We start from the raw sequence: 13,182 nt of genomic DNA, 5'->3' as shown, positions 1-13,182 counted from the left end.
CCCAAAAAAAGTATTGGGGGGGGGGGCTTAATGGGAGTATGGCTATGCCAGGTAGGAGACCTGCGCAAACTCCCTGTGCTCACCGTTGGGCTTGAGAGACCGGGCAGACACCGTGTTATGCTATGGAGCGCACGGTGTTTCCAGTGCGGGTGCATAGCCCGGTGCGGTTCATACCAGCCCTTCCTATTGGCCGGGCTAGAGTGGGCATCGAGCCAGGTAAGCTTGGACAGGCTCGGTGCTCAAGAGCTCCAGTGCGCCTGCACGGTCCGGTCTATCCAGAGCCACCTCCACACACCAGTCCTCCGGTAGCAGCTCCCCGCACCAGGCTTCCTTTGCGTGTCCTCAATCCTGTAGCACCAGTTCCAGCACCACGCACCAGGCCTTCTGTGCGCCTCGCCTGTTCAGCACAGCCAGAGCCTTCCTTCCCTCCTGCGCTGTCGGAGTCTCTCGCCTGTTCAGCACAGCCAGAGCTGTCATTCTGCATGAAGCAGCCAGAGATGTCAGTCTGCAAAGAGCTGTCAGTCTGCAAAGAGTTGCCAGTCTGCAGGGTGCTGTCAGCCTGCATGGAGCAGTCAGAGTTGTCAGTCTGCATGACGCAGCCAGAGCTGTCAGTCTGCATGGAGCAGTCAAAGCTGTCAGTCTGCATGAAGCAGCCAGAGCTGTCAGTCTGCAAAGAGTTGCCAGTCTGCAGGGTGCTGTCAGCCTGCATGGAGCAGTCAGAGTTGTCAGTCTGCATGACGCAGCCAGAGCTGCCAGTCTGCAAGGAGCTGCCAGAGCTGTCAGTCTGCAAGGAGCTGTCAGTCTGCATAGAGCAGCTAGATCCGCCAGTCAGCCATGATCTTCTAGATCTGCCAGTCAGCCATGATCTTCTAGATCTGCCAGTCAACCAGTCTCTTCCAGATCTGCCAGTCAACCAGTCTCTTTTTGCTTTGTCATTGTACGTTATTGTGTGTAGATTGATGAAAAATAATAATAATACATTTGAGAATAACGTAATTGTGTGTAGATTGATTGAAAAATAATAATAATACATTTTAGAATAAGGCTGTAAAATAAAATGTGGAAAAAGTCAAATGGTCTAAATACTTTCCGAATGCTCTTCATGGTTCTATTATGTAATAACAATGGTGCAACTTGAATACAAATAATGTTATTTTATAACAAATGCGCTTTCTCCCGCTTTGGATAGCGGTCCCTGTCCACAGTTCTGAAACATCAGTGCACTGTTGAATGTTGTCGCCTTTTTTATTGTTGCTATGTGCGTAATGGCAAAGTGAACCAGCATTTTGGTGTTGAGAACAATGTGGTGGAGGCAGCAGCAAGTTGAGGAGCCGAGAACACAGCCCTTGCCTAAGAAAAGTGAGGCTCGAGGATACCCCAACTTAAATAGGTCTGTAATCAACAGCCTAACTTAAATGTGCCTGACTTTATAAATCATCCATGTATATCTACAGAAATAAGACCTGCTTCGGTTGCATGTTTGCGTGTTTGTTTAAAAGCCTACTGATAGCATGTGCTCCAAAGCCTCATGTCGGATAAAGCATTTTCACAAATTTGTCTATTTTTAATATTTTCTATGCTGTAATAAAGGCTTTACACACACTATTACTTATAGTTTATTTAGTGTTTACATTGTTACAAATGGTCAGAAAAATATTGTAATCTAACAGTACCCGTATCACACAATACGTACGTACGCAGCTCTTGCTCCGATACCCTCGTGTTATTATTATGATCATCATTAGAATAAATAATGCCATCATTCGTAGGCTTAGTATAGCAGCATTGTATAACCACCATTGAGCTGTAAGCCTAAGAGCGCATCCTGTTTAGCTGTCCTAATGACATAACTTACCTAGGCCTATATGTCAATATATAGGCTACTGTATCAATTAGGGCTGCCCCCCCCCCCCAAACCAAAAAAAAAATATATATATACACACATATATATACACATATATATACATGTGTGTGTGTGTATATATATGTATATATATATATATATATATATATGTTTGTGTGTGTGTGTGTGTGTGTAGACCGAAAGTCGTTGGTTCTTTCGATTCAATTGATTGGTTAAAACTTTTTAACTTTTATTTTTCCATATATAGACACACCCTGTGTCTTTTAAGAAAATCAAATATATTGTCTGATGCTGTTTGATGAAATAAGACACAAATTACTCAAGAGGGAGCAAGAGATCATGATAACCAGGAGTGTCAAACCTGACCCAACCATCCTGCTAGCTTTCGCAGATTCTGCCATTACTCTCCTGAAGTTGCCGGTAATAGGTTACATGAGAAGTAGGCAACCTTTCTCATGTGGAATGCTATTTTGCGTGCCAGTTATGGTTTTCATATGCACATTTTCATGGAACAGTTTTACATTTTTAATAACGTCTTTGTATCTCATGTGGTTAATCAAAATTCTATCCAAATCTAAATTAAAATTATACTTTTAAGGTTTAACTTCTATTGCCATTGCCGACTATGTAAAAAATAATCTATATAAAGCCAACAAATATCCTTTCACATTGTTGCAGACAGGCCATGTGTAGCCAAACTTGAAACATTGTATCAACTTGGGTTCGGCCCAAAGCTAGCACTAGTGAACTTGCGTTGCATAAAATATTCTTGGTCCTCAGAGTTTCCAGCACCAGTGAGTTTGGGACAGACACAGCTGTAGGCTGTGTTTTTATAGGCTTCTTGTTTATCTGGAGGAAGTATGGAACATAGCATATTTATTCGATCAGGGATGTACAGAAGGTAGACCTGTCTATAGATGAATAGCTTCGTAATACTTTATTAAACTTGTTCCTACCCACAATGGAAAACTCAGTATTTTGTTGTTGGCATACATGTTATAAGACTTCTATTTCCTGACTCTTCTCTTCATGTAGTGCAGAGCCCACCAGGTAGCTGTGGTTAGCCATGGAGGATGGTAAGCCAGTGTGGGCGCCCCACCCCACCGATGGGTTCCAACTGGGCATGATTGTGGATATCGGAGCTGACACCCTCGCCATCGAACCACTCAACCAGAAGGGCAAGGTCAGTCAGATTCGGCACAGTTTAGGACACGTGTCAATCCCATTCCATGGACGGCAGAGTGCCTGCTTTTTTTCCCCTTCTCTCCTCCCTTGTATTTGATTGATCATTAAAGGTCATTAATTAGTTAGGAACTCGTCTAGGTCATAGTTGGACTCCAATTTAAAGGAAATATCAAAAACAGACACACTCGACTCTGCCCTCCAGAGTCGAGTGTCTGTTTTATGTTTTGTATTATAACTTACTCATCACACAACCTTCATTTTGCTCTCTCTCCCCACACACGTTCCAGAGCTATCATTGGGTCAGTAGCTGAATAACATAATATATATTGTAATGCTAACCTCTGAACATTTGGTGCCAGTGTGGGTTAGATTATTGGCTGGCACACTGCAGTCATGAAGGTTCCCATTTCAGAAAGACCTGAATCAAGACAAAAGATTTAAGTGCCTTTGAGCGGGTTATGGTAGTAGGTGACAGCAGCACCAGTTTGAGTGTGTCAAGAGCTGCAACACTGCTGGGTTTTTCATGCTCAACAGTTTCCTGTGTGTTTCAAGAATGGTCCTCCACCCACAGGACATCCAGACAACTTGACACAACTGTAGGAAGCATTTCGCGGACAGTGTTTAATTTAAATCAGGACTGGGCTAATCCTACTTAAATTAATTCAGATAAAAAAAATGGCTTTCTGAGACATTGCTTAACTTCAGATTAATTAGTTCTAGGCTAGAGAGTCCCAGACTAAGGTAAATAGGGACTAACCAGTTAATCTTTTTGAAGCCTGATTAGATTAATGATGTGCACTTGGTGCTGAGCTGAGGATGTTAAAAAAAATAAACAGGAATGGGATGCTAATACATAAGCATTGTGTGGAATTGGAGCAAGTCACCTAAACCAAACAATGGACAGAGGTAAAAGAAAACATTCAAAGAATTTCAGTGACTTTGAAAAAAGCCTGTTGAAGTGAGTTCTCAAACCACCCAATTATGGAGAACAAACCGCATGATTCAGAAACCCCCACAAAAATATATAATAATCCCTGGACTACCATTTGTAATGAATTCAACTCAAATGAAAAAGTAAACAACAGGACGCCAGAACAACTGCCGGTGAGATACTCTATTTTTTTGTTGGCCCACTTTTCAAATCAAATCACATTTTATTAGTCACATGCGCTGAATACGACTGGTGTAGACCTTAAAGTGAAATGCTTACTTACAAGCCCATAACCAACAATGCAGTTTAAAACAATACAGATAAGAATAAGAAATAAAAGTAGTTTTAAAGAGCAGCAGTAAAATAACAATCTCGAGGCTATATGCAGAGGGGTATCGATACAGATTCAATGTGGAGACTATATACAGGGGGGTATCGATACAGATTCAATGTGGAGACTATATACAGGGGGGTATCGATACAGATTCAATGTGGAGACTATATACAGGGGGGTATCGGTACAGATTCAATGTGGAGACTATACAGGGGGGTATCTGTACAGATTCAATGTGGAGACTATATACAGGGGGGTATCGATACAGATTCAATGTGGAGACTATATGCAGAGGGGTATCGATACAGATTCAATGTGGAGACTATATACAGGGGGGTATCGATACAGATTCAATGTGGAGACGATATACAGGGGGGTATCGGTACAGATTCAATGTGGAGACTATATACAGGGGGGTATCGGTACAGATTCAATGTGGAGACTATATACAGGGGGGTATCGATACAGATTCAATGTGGAGACTATATACAGGGGGGTATCTGTACAGATTCAATATGGAGACTATATACAGGGGGGTATCAATACAGATTCAATGTGCGGCAGGACCGCTTAGTTGAGGTAATATGTACATGTAGGTAGAGTTATTAAAGTGACTATGCATAGATGGTAACAACAGAGAGTGGCAGTGGCGTAAAAGAGGGGGGCAATGCAAATAGTCTGGGTAGCCATTTGATTAGATGTTCAGGAGTCTTATGGCTTGGGGGTAGAAACTGTTTAGTAGCCTCTTGGACCTAGACTTGGCGCTCCGGTACCGCTTGCTGTGCGGTAGCAGAGAGAACAGTTGATGACTAGGGTGGCTGGAGTCTGACCATTTTTAGGACCTTCCTTTGACACCGCCTGGTGTAGAGGTCCTGGATGGCAGGAAGCTTGGCCCCAGTGATGTACTACCCTCTGTAGTGTCTTGCGGTCAGAGGCCGAGCAGTTGCCATACCAGGCAGTGATGCAACCAGTCAGGATGCTCTTGATGGTGCAGCTGTAGAACCTTTTGAGGATCTGAGGACCCATGTCAAATTTTCAGTCCCCTGAGGGGGAATGGGTTTTGTCGTGCCCTCTTCACGACTGTCTTGGTGTGCTTGGACGATGTTAGTTTGTTGGTGATGTGGACACCAAGGAACTTGAAGCTCTCAACCTGCCAGCCCCGTCGATGAGAATGGGGGCGTGCTCGGTCCTCTTTTACAAATCAGTCACTTTGAAATGTTAGTTTTCTTGTGTAACACAACACAGTGGGGCCTAAATGTATTCGTGTGACAGAAATATAACACAAACAATATCATACGTAATTACTAGTATTATTCCTATATTGTATTTTTAATTTATTGTGGAAAAACATACACATCTACTTAAAGAAGACAAATGATGTTGCTCGTAGGGAGTGTTTCAAGACTGGTGGCTGTCCCACAGTAAGACCAGAGACAGATGATAAACATGTTTTTTTGTTCGTATTATCTTTTACCAGATTTAATGTGTTATTCATCTACATTAATTTCACATTTCCACAAACTTCAAAGTGTTTCCTTTCAAATGGTTTCAAGAATATGCATATCCTTGCTTCAGGTCCTGAGCTACAGGCAGTTAGATTTGGGTATGTCAAATTGAAAGAGAAAAAAGGGTTTGATCCTAACAGGTTGAAGGTCAACCCGCTACATCTGCAGTAGCTAGGAGGGAAGATTGTGTCACTAACCTGGGCTGGCAACAAAGACCGAGGCTGAGCATGCAGGAGAAACTAATGGATTTAAAAGAAGAGATGTATATGAAAAAGCATGTCCTTTTGTGTTGAGTTGTCTATGAAGGATGAGAAGAGAAACATGAAGCAGCAGCAGTACCAATGTTCTTCTCAAACCAGAACCAGTTCCATTTTGTGAATTAAAAACGTCTTCTTTTTTTTATATACCTATCCATGGCCATTGTTTGCTTCAATCGCTTGAGCTATCTTTGTTGTGAGAAGTGCAGCATAGCAAGAGCATCTCTGCAGGTTTGTCCATTGCTGTCATTGTCTGCCTCAACCATGGGAACATCTGGGTCATCCTCTTCAATGCGAGGATCTGGTCATCCATGCTGTTTGAGGTAATTGTCAAGCACTGCTGTTGCAATTATGACAATACAGCAGCATCTTGGTTGAAAGAGCAATGTGTTTCTGAGACTCTGGAAATGACTCTACTACACCTTTTTTGCAGATAGGAGCATGGTTGTACCGTTTTTGCTCATGTCCTATTGCATAAAGATGGGGGGTAAACATGAAGTTGGTCTGTGCATACCCCTAGTCACCAAGTATGATTCCACTATTGTCCTCCTTCAAGCTGAGCATTCAAAGAGGAGTTGCACTCGTCCAACGTGCAATAGTGTTGGAGAACTACAAATTGATTTGATCCTAAACAATTGTGTAGTTTGCTCATGTCTATAACTGCCCTTCTGTCTGGCCTTGGTGGTGCTTTTTGATCTTCATTGAAATAGTCCAGGTAATCCATTCTCCTCCATTGCCAAGGTCAACCTGGCGGCCAACATCCATTCATCTGAAGTTAAGCCTGTCTCTGGCCAGGTTTAATTTAAGCCTTCACTTAGATCTAGATTAACTCTAAATTGTCCTTCTGGAAATCAGACTTTTTAAATCTAGACAAGGGCAAGTCTGAGACTATTTTAAACCATGTCTGAGAAATGCAATTTCAGATAATCCAGTTTAAAATTGGAATTTCGTCAAGGATCCTGCTTAATCTGTGTCCGCAAAACAACCCCCCAGTGTATATCTCCATGTTTTCTCTAAATAAGCTTTGTTTGTTTCTTTACTGATTTCAATGAACATTTGTCTATTGTCCTTGTCTGCCATTGAACTATGATAAAGTCATTGTTGGGTGATTTTAATATACATGTTGACAAAGAGACTGACACCAAAGCCCATGAATTTATGAATCTTTTGAGCTCTTTGGACTTTATCCAACATGTTACTAAGCCCACCCATAACTGGCCTACTGGACCTGGTTATTACCATGGGGCTTTAGACATTCTCAATTACATTTACATTTACATTTAAGTCATTTAGCAGACGCTCTTATCCAGAGCGACTTACAAATTGGTGCATACACCTTATGACATCCAGTGGAACAGCCACTTGCATCTAAATCTTTTTTTTTTTTTTTTTTTTTTGGGGGAAGGATTACTTACCTTACTTACCCTATCCTAGGTATTCCTTGAAGAGGTGGGGTTTCAGGTGTCTCCGGAAGGTGGTGATTGACTCCGCTGTCCTGGCGTCGTGAGGGAGTTTGTTCCACCATTGGGGGCCAGAGCAGCGAACAGTTTTGACTGGGCTGAGCGGGAACTGTACTTCCTCAGTGGTAGGGAGGCGAGCAGGCCAGAGGTGGATGAACGCAGTGCCCTTGTTTGGGTGTAGGGCCTGATCAGAGCCTGGAGGTACTGAGGTGCCGTTCCCCTCGCAGCTCCGTGGCAAGCACCATGGTCTTGTAGCGGATGCGAGCTTCAACTGGAAGCCAGTGGAGAGAGCGGAGGAGCGGGGTGACGTGAGAGAACTTGGGAAGGTTGAACACCAGACGGGCTGCGGCGTTCTGGATGAGTTGTAGGGTTTAATGGCACAGGCAGGGAGCCCAGCCAACAGCGAGTTGCAGTAATCAAGACGGGAGATGACAAGTGCCTGGATTAGGACCTGCGCCGCTTCCTGTGTGAGGCAGGGTCGTACTCTGCGGATGTTGTAGAGCATGAACCTACAGGAACGGGACACCGCCTTGATGTTAGTTGAGAACGTCAGGGTGTTGTCCAGGATCACGCCAAGGTTCTTAGCGCTCTGGGAGGAGGACACAATGGAGTTGTCAACCGTGATGGCGAGATCATGGAACGGGCAGTCCTTCCCGGGAGGAAGAGGAGCTCCGTCTTGCTGAGGTTCAGCTTGAGGTGGTGATCCGTCATCCACACTGATATGTCTGCCAGACATGCAGAGATGCGATTCGCCACCTGGTCATCAGAAGGGGAAAGGAGAAGATTAATTGTGTGTCGTCTGCATAGCAATGATAGGAGAGACCATGTGAGGTTATGACAGAGCCAAGTGACTTGGTGTATAGCGAGAATAAGAGAGGGCCTAGAACAGAGCCCTGGGGACACCAGTGGTGAGAGCGCGTGGTGAGGAGACAGATTCTCGCCACGCCACCTGGTAGAAGCGACCTGTCAAGTAGGACGCAATCCAAGCGTGGGCCGCGCCGGAGATGCCCAACTCGGAGAGGGTGGAGAGGAGGATCTGATGGTTCACAGTATCGAAGGCAGCCGATAGGTCTAGAAGGATGAGAGCAGAGGAGAGAGAGTTAGCTTTAGCGGTGCGGAGCGCCTCCGTGATACAGAGAAGAGCAGTCTCAGTTGAATGACTAGTCTTGAAACCTGACTGATTTGGATCAAGAAGGTCATTCTGAGAGAGATAGCGGTAGAGCTGGCCAAGGACGGCACGCTCAAGAGTTTTGGAGAGAAAAGAGAGAAGGGATACTGGTCTGTAGTTGTTGACATCGGAGGGATCGAGTGTAGGTTTTTTCAGAAGGGGTGCAACTCTCGCTCTCTTGAAGACGGGAGGGACGTAGCCAGCGGTCAGGGATGAGTTGGTGAGGTAAGGGAGAAGGTCTCCGGAGATGGTCTGGAGAAGAGAGGAGGGGATAGGGTCAAGCGGGCAGGTTGTTGGGCGGCCGGCCGTCACAAGACGCAAGATTTCATCTGGAGAGAGAGGGGAGAAAGAGGTCAGAGCATAGGGTAGGGCAGTGTGAGCAGAACCAGCGGTGTCGTTTGACTTAGCAAACGAGGATCGGATGTCGTCGACCTTCTTTTCAAAATGGTTGACGAAGTCATCTGCAGAGAGGGAGGAGGGGGGGAGGATTCAGGAGGGAGGAGAAGGTGGCAAAGAGCTTCCTAGGGTTAGAGGCAGATGCTTGGAATTTAGAATGGTAGAAAGTGGCTTTAGCAGCAGAGACAGAGGAGGAAAATGTAGAGAGGAGGGAGTGAAAGGATGCCAGGTCCGCAGGGAGGCGGAGTTTTCCTCCATTTCCGCTCGGCTGCCCGGAGCCCTGTTCTGTGAGCTCGCAAGGAGTCGTCGAGCCACGGAGCGGGAGGGGGAGGACCGAGCCGGCCTGGAGGATAGGGGACATAGGGAGTCAAAGGATGCAGTAAGGGAGGAGAGGAGGGTTGAGGAGGCAGAATCAGGAGATAGGTTGGAGAAAGTTTGAGCAGAGGGAAGAGATGATAGGATGGAAGAGGAGAGAGTAGCGGGGGAGAGAGAGCGAAGGTTGGGACGGCGCGATACCATCCAGTAGGGGCAGTGTGGGAAGTGTTGGATGAGAGCGAGAGGGAAAAGGATACAAGGTAGTGGTCGGAGACTTGGAGGGAGTTGCAATGAGGTTAGTGGAAGAACAGCATCTAGTAAAGATGAGGTCAAGCGTATTGCCTGCCTTGTGAGTAGGGGGAAGGTGAGAGGGTGAAGTCAAAAGAGGAGAGGAGTGGAAAGAAGGAGGCAGAGAGGAATGAGTCAAGGTAGACGTGGGGAGGTTAAAGTCGCCCAGAACTGTGAGAGGTGAGCCGTCCTCAGGAAAGGAGCTTATCAAGGCATCAAGCTCATTGATGAACTCTCCGAGGAACCTGGAGGGCGATAAATGATAAGGATGTTAAGCTTGAAAGGGCTGGTAACTGTGACAGCATGGAATTCAAAGGAGGCGATAGACAGATGGGTAAGGGGAGAAAGAGAGAAAGACCACTTGGGAGAGATGAGGATCCCGGTGCCACCACCCCGCTGACCAGAAGCTCTCGGGGTGTGCGAGAACACGTGGGCGGACGAGGAGAGAGCAGTAGGAGTAGCAGTGTTATCTGTGGTGATCCATGTTTCCGTCAGTGCCAAGAAGTCAAGGGACTGGAGGGAGGCATAGGCTGAGATGAACTCTGCCTTGTTGGCAGATCGGCAGTTCAGAGGCTACCGGAGACCTGGAACTCCACGTGGGTCGTACGCGCTGGGACCACCAGATTAGGGTGGTCGCGGCCACGCGGTGTGGAGCGTTTGTATGGTCTGTGCAGAGAGGAGAGAACAGGGATAGACAGACACATAGTTGACAGGCTACAGAAAAGGCTACGCTAATGCAAGGAGATTGGAATGACAAGTGGACTACACGTCTCGAATGTTCAGAAAGTTAAGCTTACGTAGCAAGAGTCTTATTGACTAAAATGATTAAAATGATACAGTACTGCTAAAGTAGGCTAGCTGGCAGTGGCTGCGTTGTTGACACTACACTAATCAAGTCGTTCCGTTGAGTGTAATAGTTTCTACAGTGCTGCTAATCGGGGGGCTAGCTGGCTAGCTAGCAGTGTTGTTTACGTTACGTTGCGTTAAAAGAACGACAATAGCTGGCTAGCTAACCTAGGAAATCGCTCTAGACTACACAATTATCTTTGAAACAAAGACGGCTATGTAGCTAGCTACGATCAAACAAATCAAACCGTTGTACTGTAATGAAATGAAATGAAAATGTGATACTAACTGTGGAGCGAAGCGGAATGCGACCGGGTTGTTGTTGGCTAGCTGTTAGCTGTTAGCTGTTGGCTAGCTAGCAGAGTCTCCTACGTTAAGGACGACAAATAGCTGGCTAGCGAACCTCAGTGAATTAAGATAATCACTCCAAGGCTACACACACTAAACTACACAATTGTTGATGTTGCTTTATCTGATCACCGCTCTGTATTTTTTTACAACCATGTTGCCCATAGCACAGGGTAGAACTGAAAGCATTAATACTATCTTACCTCTGAAGTTGCTACAGATTTTGAGTGCATCAACTAGAGGTCGATCGATTATGACCGATTCATTTAAAAAAACATTTTTTAATGTATTTGTAATAATGACAATTACAACACTCTGCGTGCAATGAACGCAAGAGAAGTGACACAATTTCACCTGGTTAATATTGCCTGCTAACCTGGATTTCTTTTAGCTAAATATGCAGGTTTAAAAATATATACTTCTGTGTATTGATTTTAGGTAAGGCATTGATGTTTATGGCTAGGTACACGTTGGAGCAACGACAGTCCTTTTTCGCAAATGTGCACCGCATCGATTATATGCAACGCAGGACACGCTAGATAAACTAGTAATATCATCAACCATGTGTAGTTAACTAGTGATTATGTTTGATTGATTGTTTTTTATGAGATAAGTTTAATGCTAGCTAGCAACTTACCTTGGCTTCTTACTGCATTCGCGTTACAGGCAGGCTCCTCGTGAGGCAGGTGGTTAGAGCGTTGGACTAGTTAACTGTAAGGTTGCAAGATTGAATCCCCGAGCTGACAAGGTAAAAATCTGTCGTCCTGCCCCTGAACAAGGCAGTTAACCCACTGTACCTAGGCCGTTATTGAAAATAAGAATGTGTTCTTAACTTCTTATGGTATAGGGGACGGTTGCGTCCCACTTGGGCAAAAAACAGGGAAAATGCTACTTCTCTGATAGAGTTCAGTGTGTCAAATCGGAGGGCCTGTTGTCCGGACCTCTGGCAGTCTTTATGGTGGTGCCACAGGGTTCAATTCTCGGGCCGGCTCTCTTCTCTGTATACATCAATGGTGTCGCTCTTGCTGCTGGTGATTCTCTGATCCACCTTTACACAGACGACACCATTCTATATACTTCTGGCCCTTCTTTGGACACTGTGTTAACTAACCTCCAGACGAGCTTCAGCTGCTCTCAGCCTCCAACTGCTTTTACATGCAAGTATGTCACGCCTTGGCCATAGAGAGGCTTTTATTCTCTATTTTGGTTAGGCCAGGGTGTGACTAGGGTGGGCATTCTAGTTTCTTTATTTCTATGTTTTCTATTTCTTTTTTTTTTCTTTTTTTGCAGAGTGTGGTTCCCAATCAGAGGCATCTGTTTATCGTTGTCTCTGATTGGGGATCACATAAGTTGTCATTCTCCTTTTGGTGTTTGTGGGATGTTGTTTTTTGTTAGCTCTGTGAAGCCTGCAGAACATGACGTTCGTTATTCTTTTTGTTGTTTTTGTTTGGTGTTCTGAGTAATTAAAGAATCATGAACACTTACCACGCTGCACCTTGGTCTCCTTCCGACGATAAACGTTACAAAGTAAAACTAAATGCATGCTCTTCAACCGATCGCTGTCCGCACCAGCCCATCTGTAAATAGCCCATCCAACTACCTCATCCCCATACTGCATTTATTTATTTATCTTGCTCCTTTGCACCCCAGTATCTCTACTTGCACATTCATCTTCTGCACATCTACCATTCCAGTGTTTAATTCCAATATTGTAATTACTTCGCCACCACGGCCTATTTATTGACTTACCTCCCTTATCTCACCTCATTTGCACACACTGTGTATAGACTTTTTCTACTGTATTATTGACTGTATGTTTGTTTTACTCCATGTGTAACTCTGTTATTTGTGTCGAACTGCTTTGCTTTATCTTGGCCAGGTCGCAGTTGTAAATGAGAACTAGTTCTCAACTAGCCTACCTGGTTAAATAAAGGTGAAATAAAATAAATATTGTTCAACTACCAAACATACAGAATGATGCAGCACGGGTACTGACCAAGACCAGACAGAGCACACATTACATCGCTTTTAAGGTCTCTGCATTGACTTGACTGCCTGTGAGTTTTTAAACTTAATTTAAAGATACTTCTATTGGTTTTTAAATCAATCACTGATTGTGCACCCCAATATATGTCAGACATGCTTTTAAGTTGTGGACCCAGTAGGTCCCTCAGGTCCTCTGGCACAGGCCTTTTAACTATCCTAGAACCAGGATGCATGGAAAGGCAGCCTTTAGTTATTATGCCCCCAGCCTCTGGAATAGCCTGCCTGAGGGGAGCCAAAAC

General features: G+C 44.8%; 1 protein-coding gene across 6 annotated transcripts in view; it reads left to right on the top strand.

Annotated features, from left to right (window-relative positions):
• Positions 1–13,182, top strand: part of LOC118362302 (unconventional myosin-VI) — a 107,099-nt gene that overhangs the window by 13,012 nt on the left and 80,905 nt on the right. For 4 of the 6 annotated variants that reach the window (XM_052485883.1, XM_052485886.1, XM_035742526.1 and 1 more), the window contains exon 2: positions 2,900–3,047. The exons of 1 other annotated variant lie outside the window; for it this stretch is intronic. In XM_052485883.1, coding sequence (XP_052341843.1) covers positions 2,931–3,047 — 117 coding nt within the window. In that variant the 5' untranslated portion in view covers positions 2,900–2,930. The remainder of the gene's footprint in view (positions 1–2,899; positions 3,048–13,182) is intronic. One more of the 6 variants, XM_052485884.1, reaches the window with a different exon arrangement.

The sequence above is a fragment of the Oncorhynchus keta genome, chromosome 29, assembly GCF_023373465.1.
Source record: "Oncorhynchus keta strain PuntledgeMale-10-30-2019 chromosome 29, Oket_V2, whole genome shotgun sequence".
Lineage (NCBI taxonomy): Eukaryota > Metazoa > Chordata > Actinopteri > Salmoniformes > Salmonidae > Oncorhynchus > Oncorhynchus keta.
The sequence above is the reverse complement of the archived record's forward strand: the minus strand, read 5'-3'. Positions and strand labels throughout refer to the sequence as shown.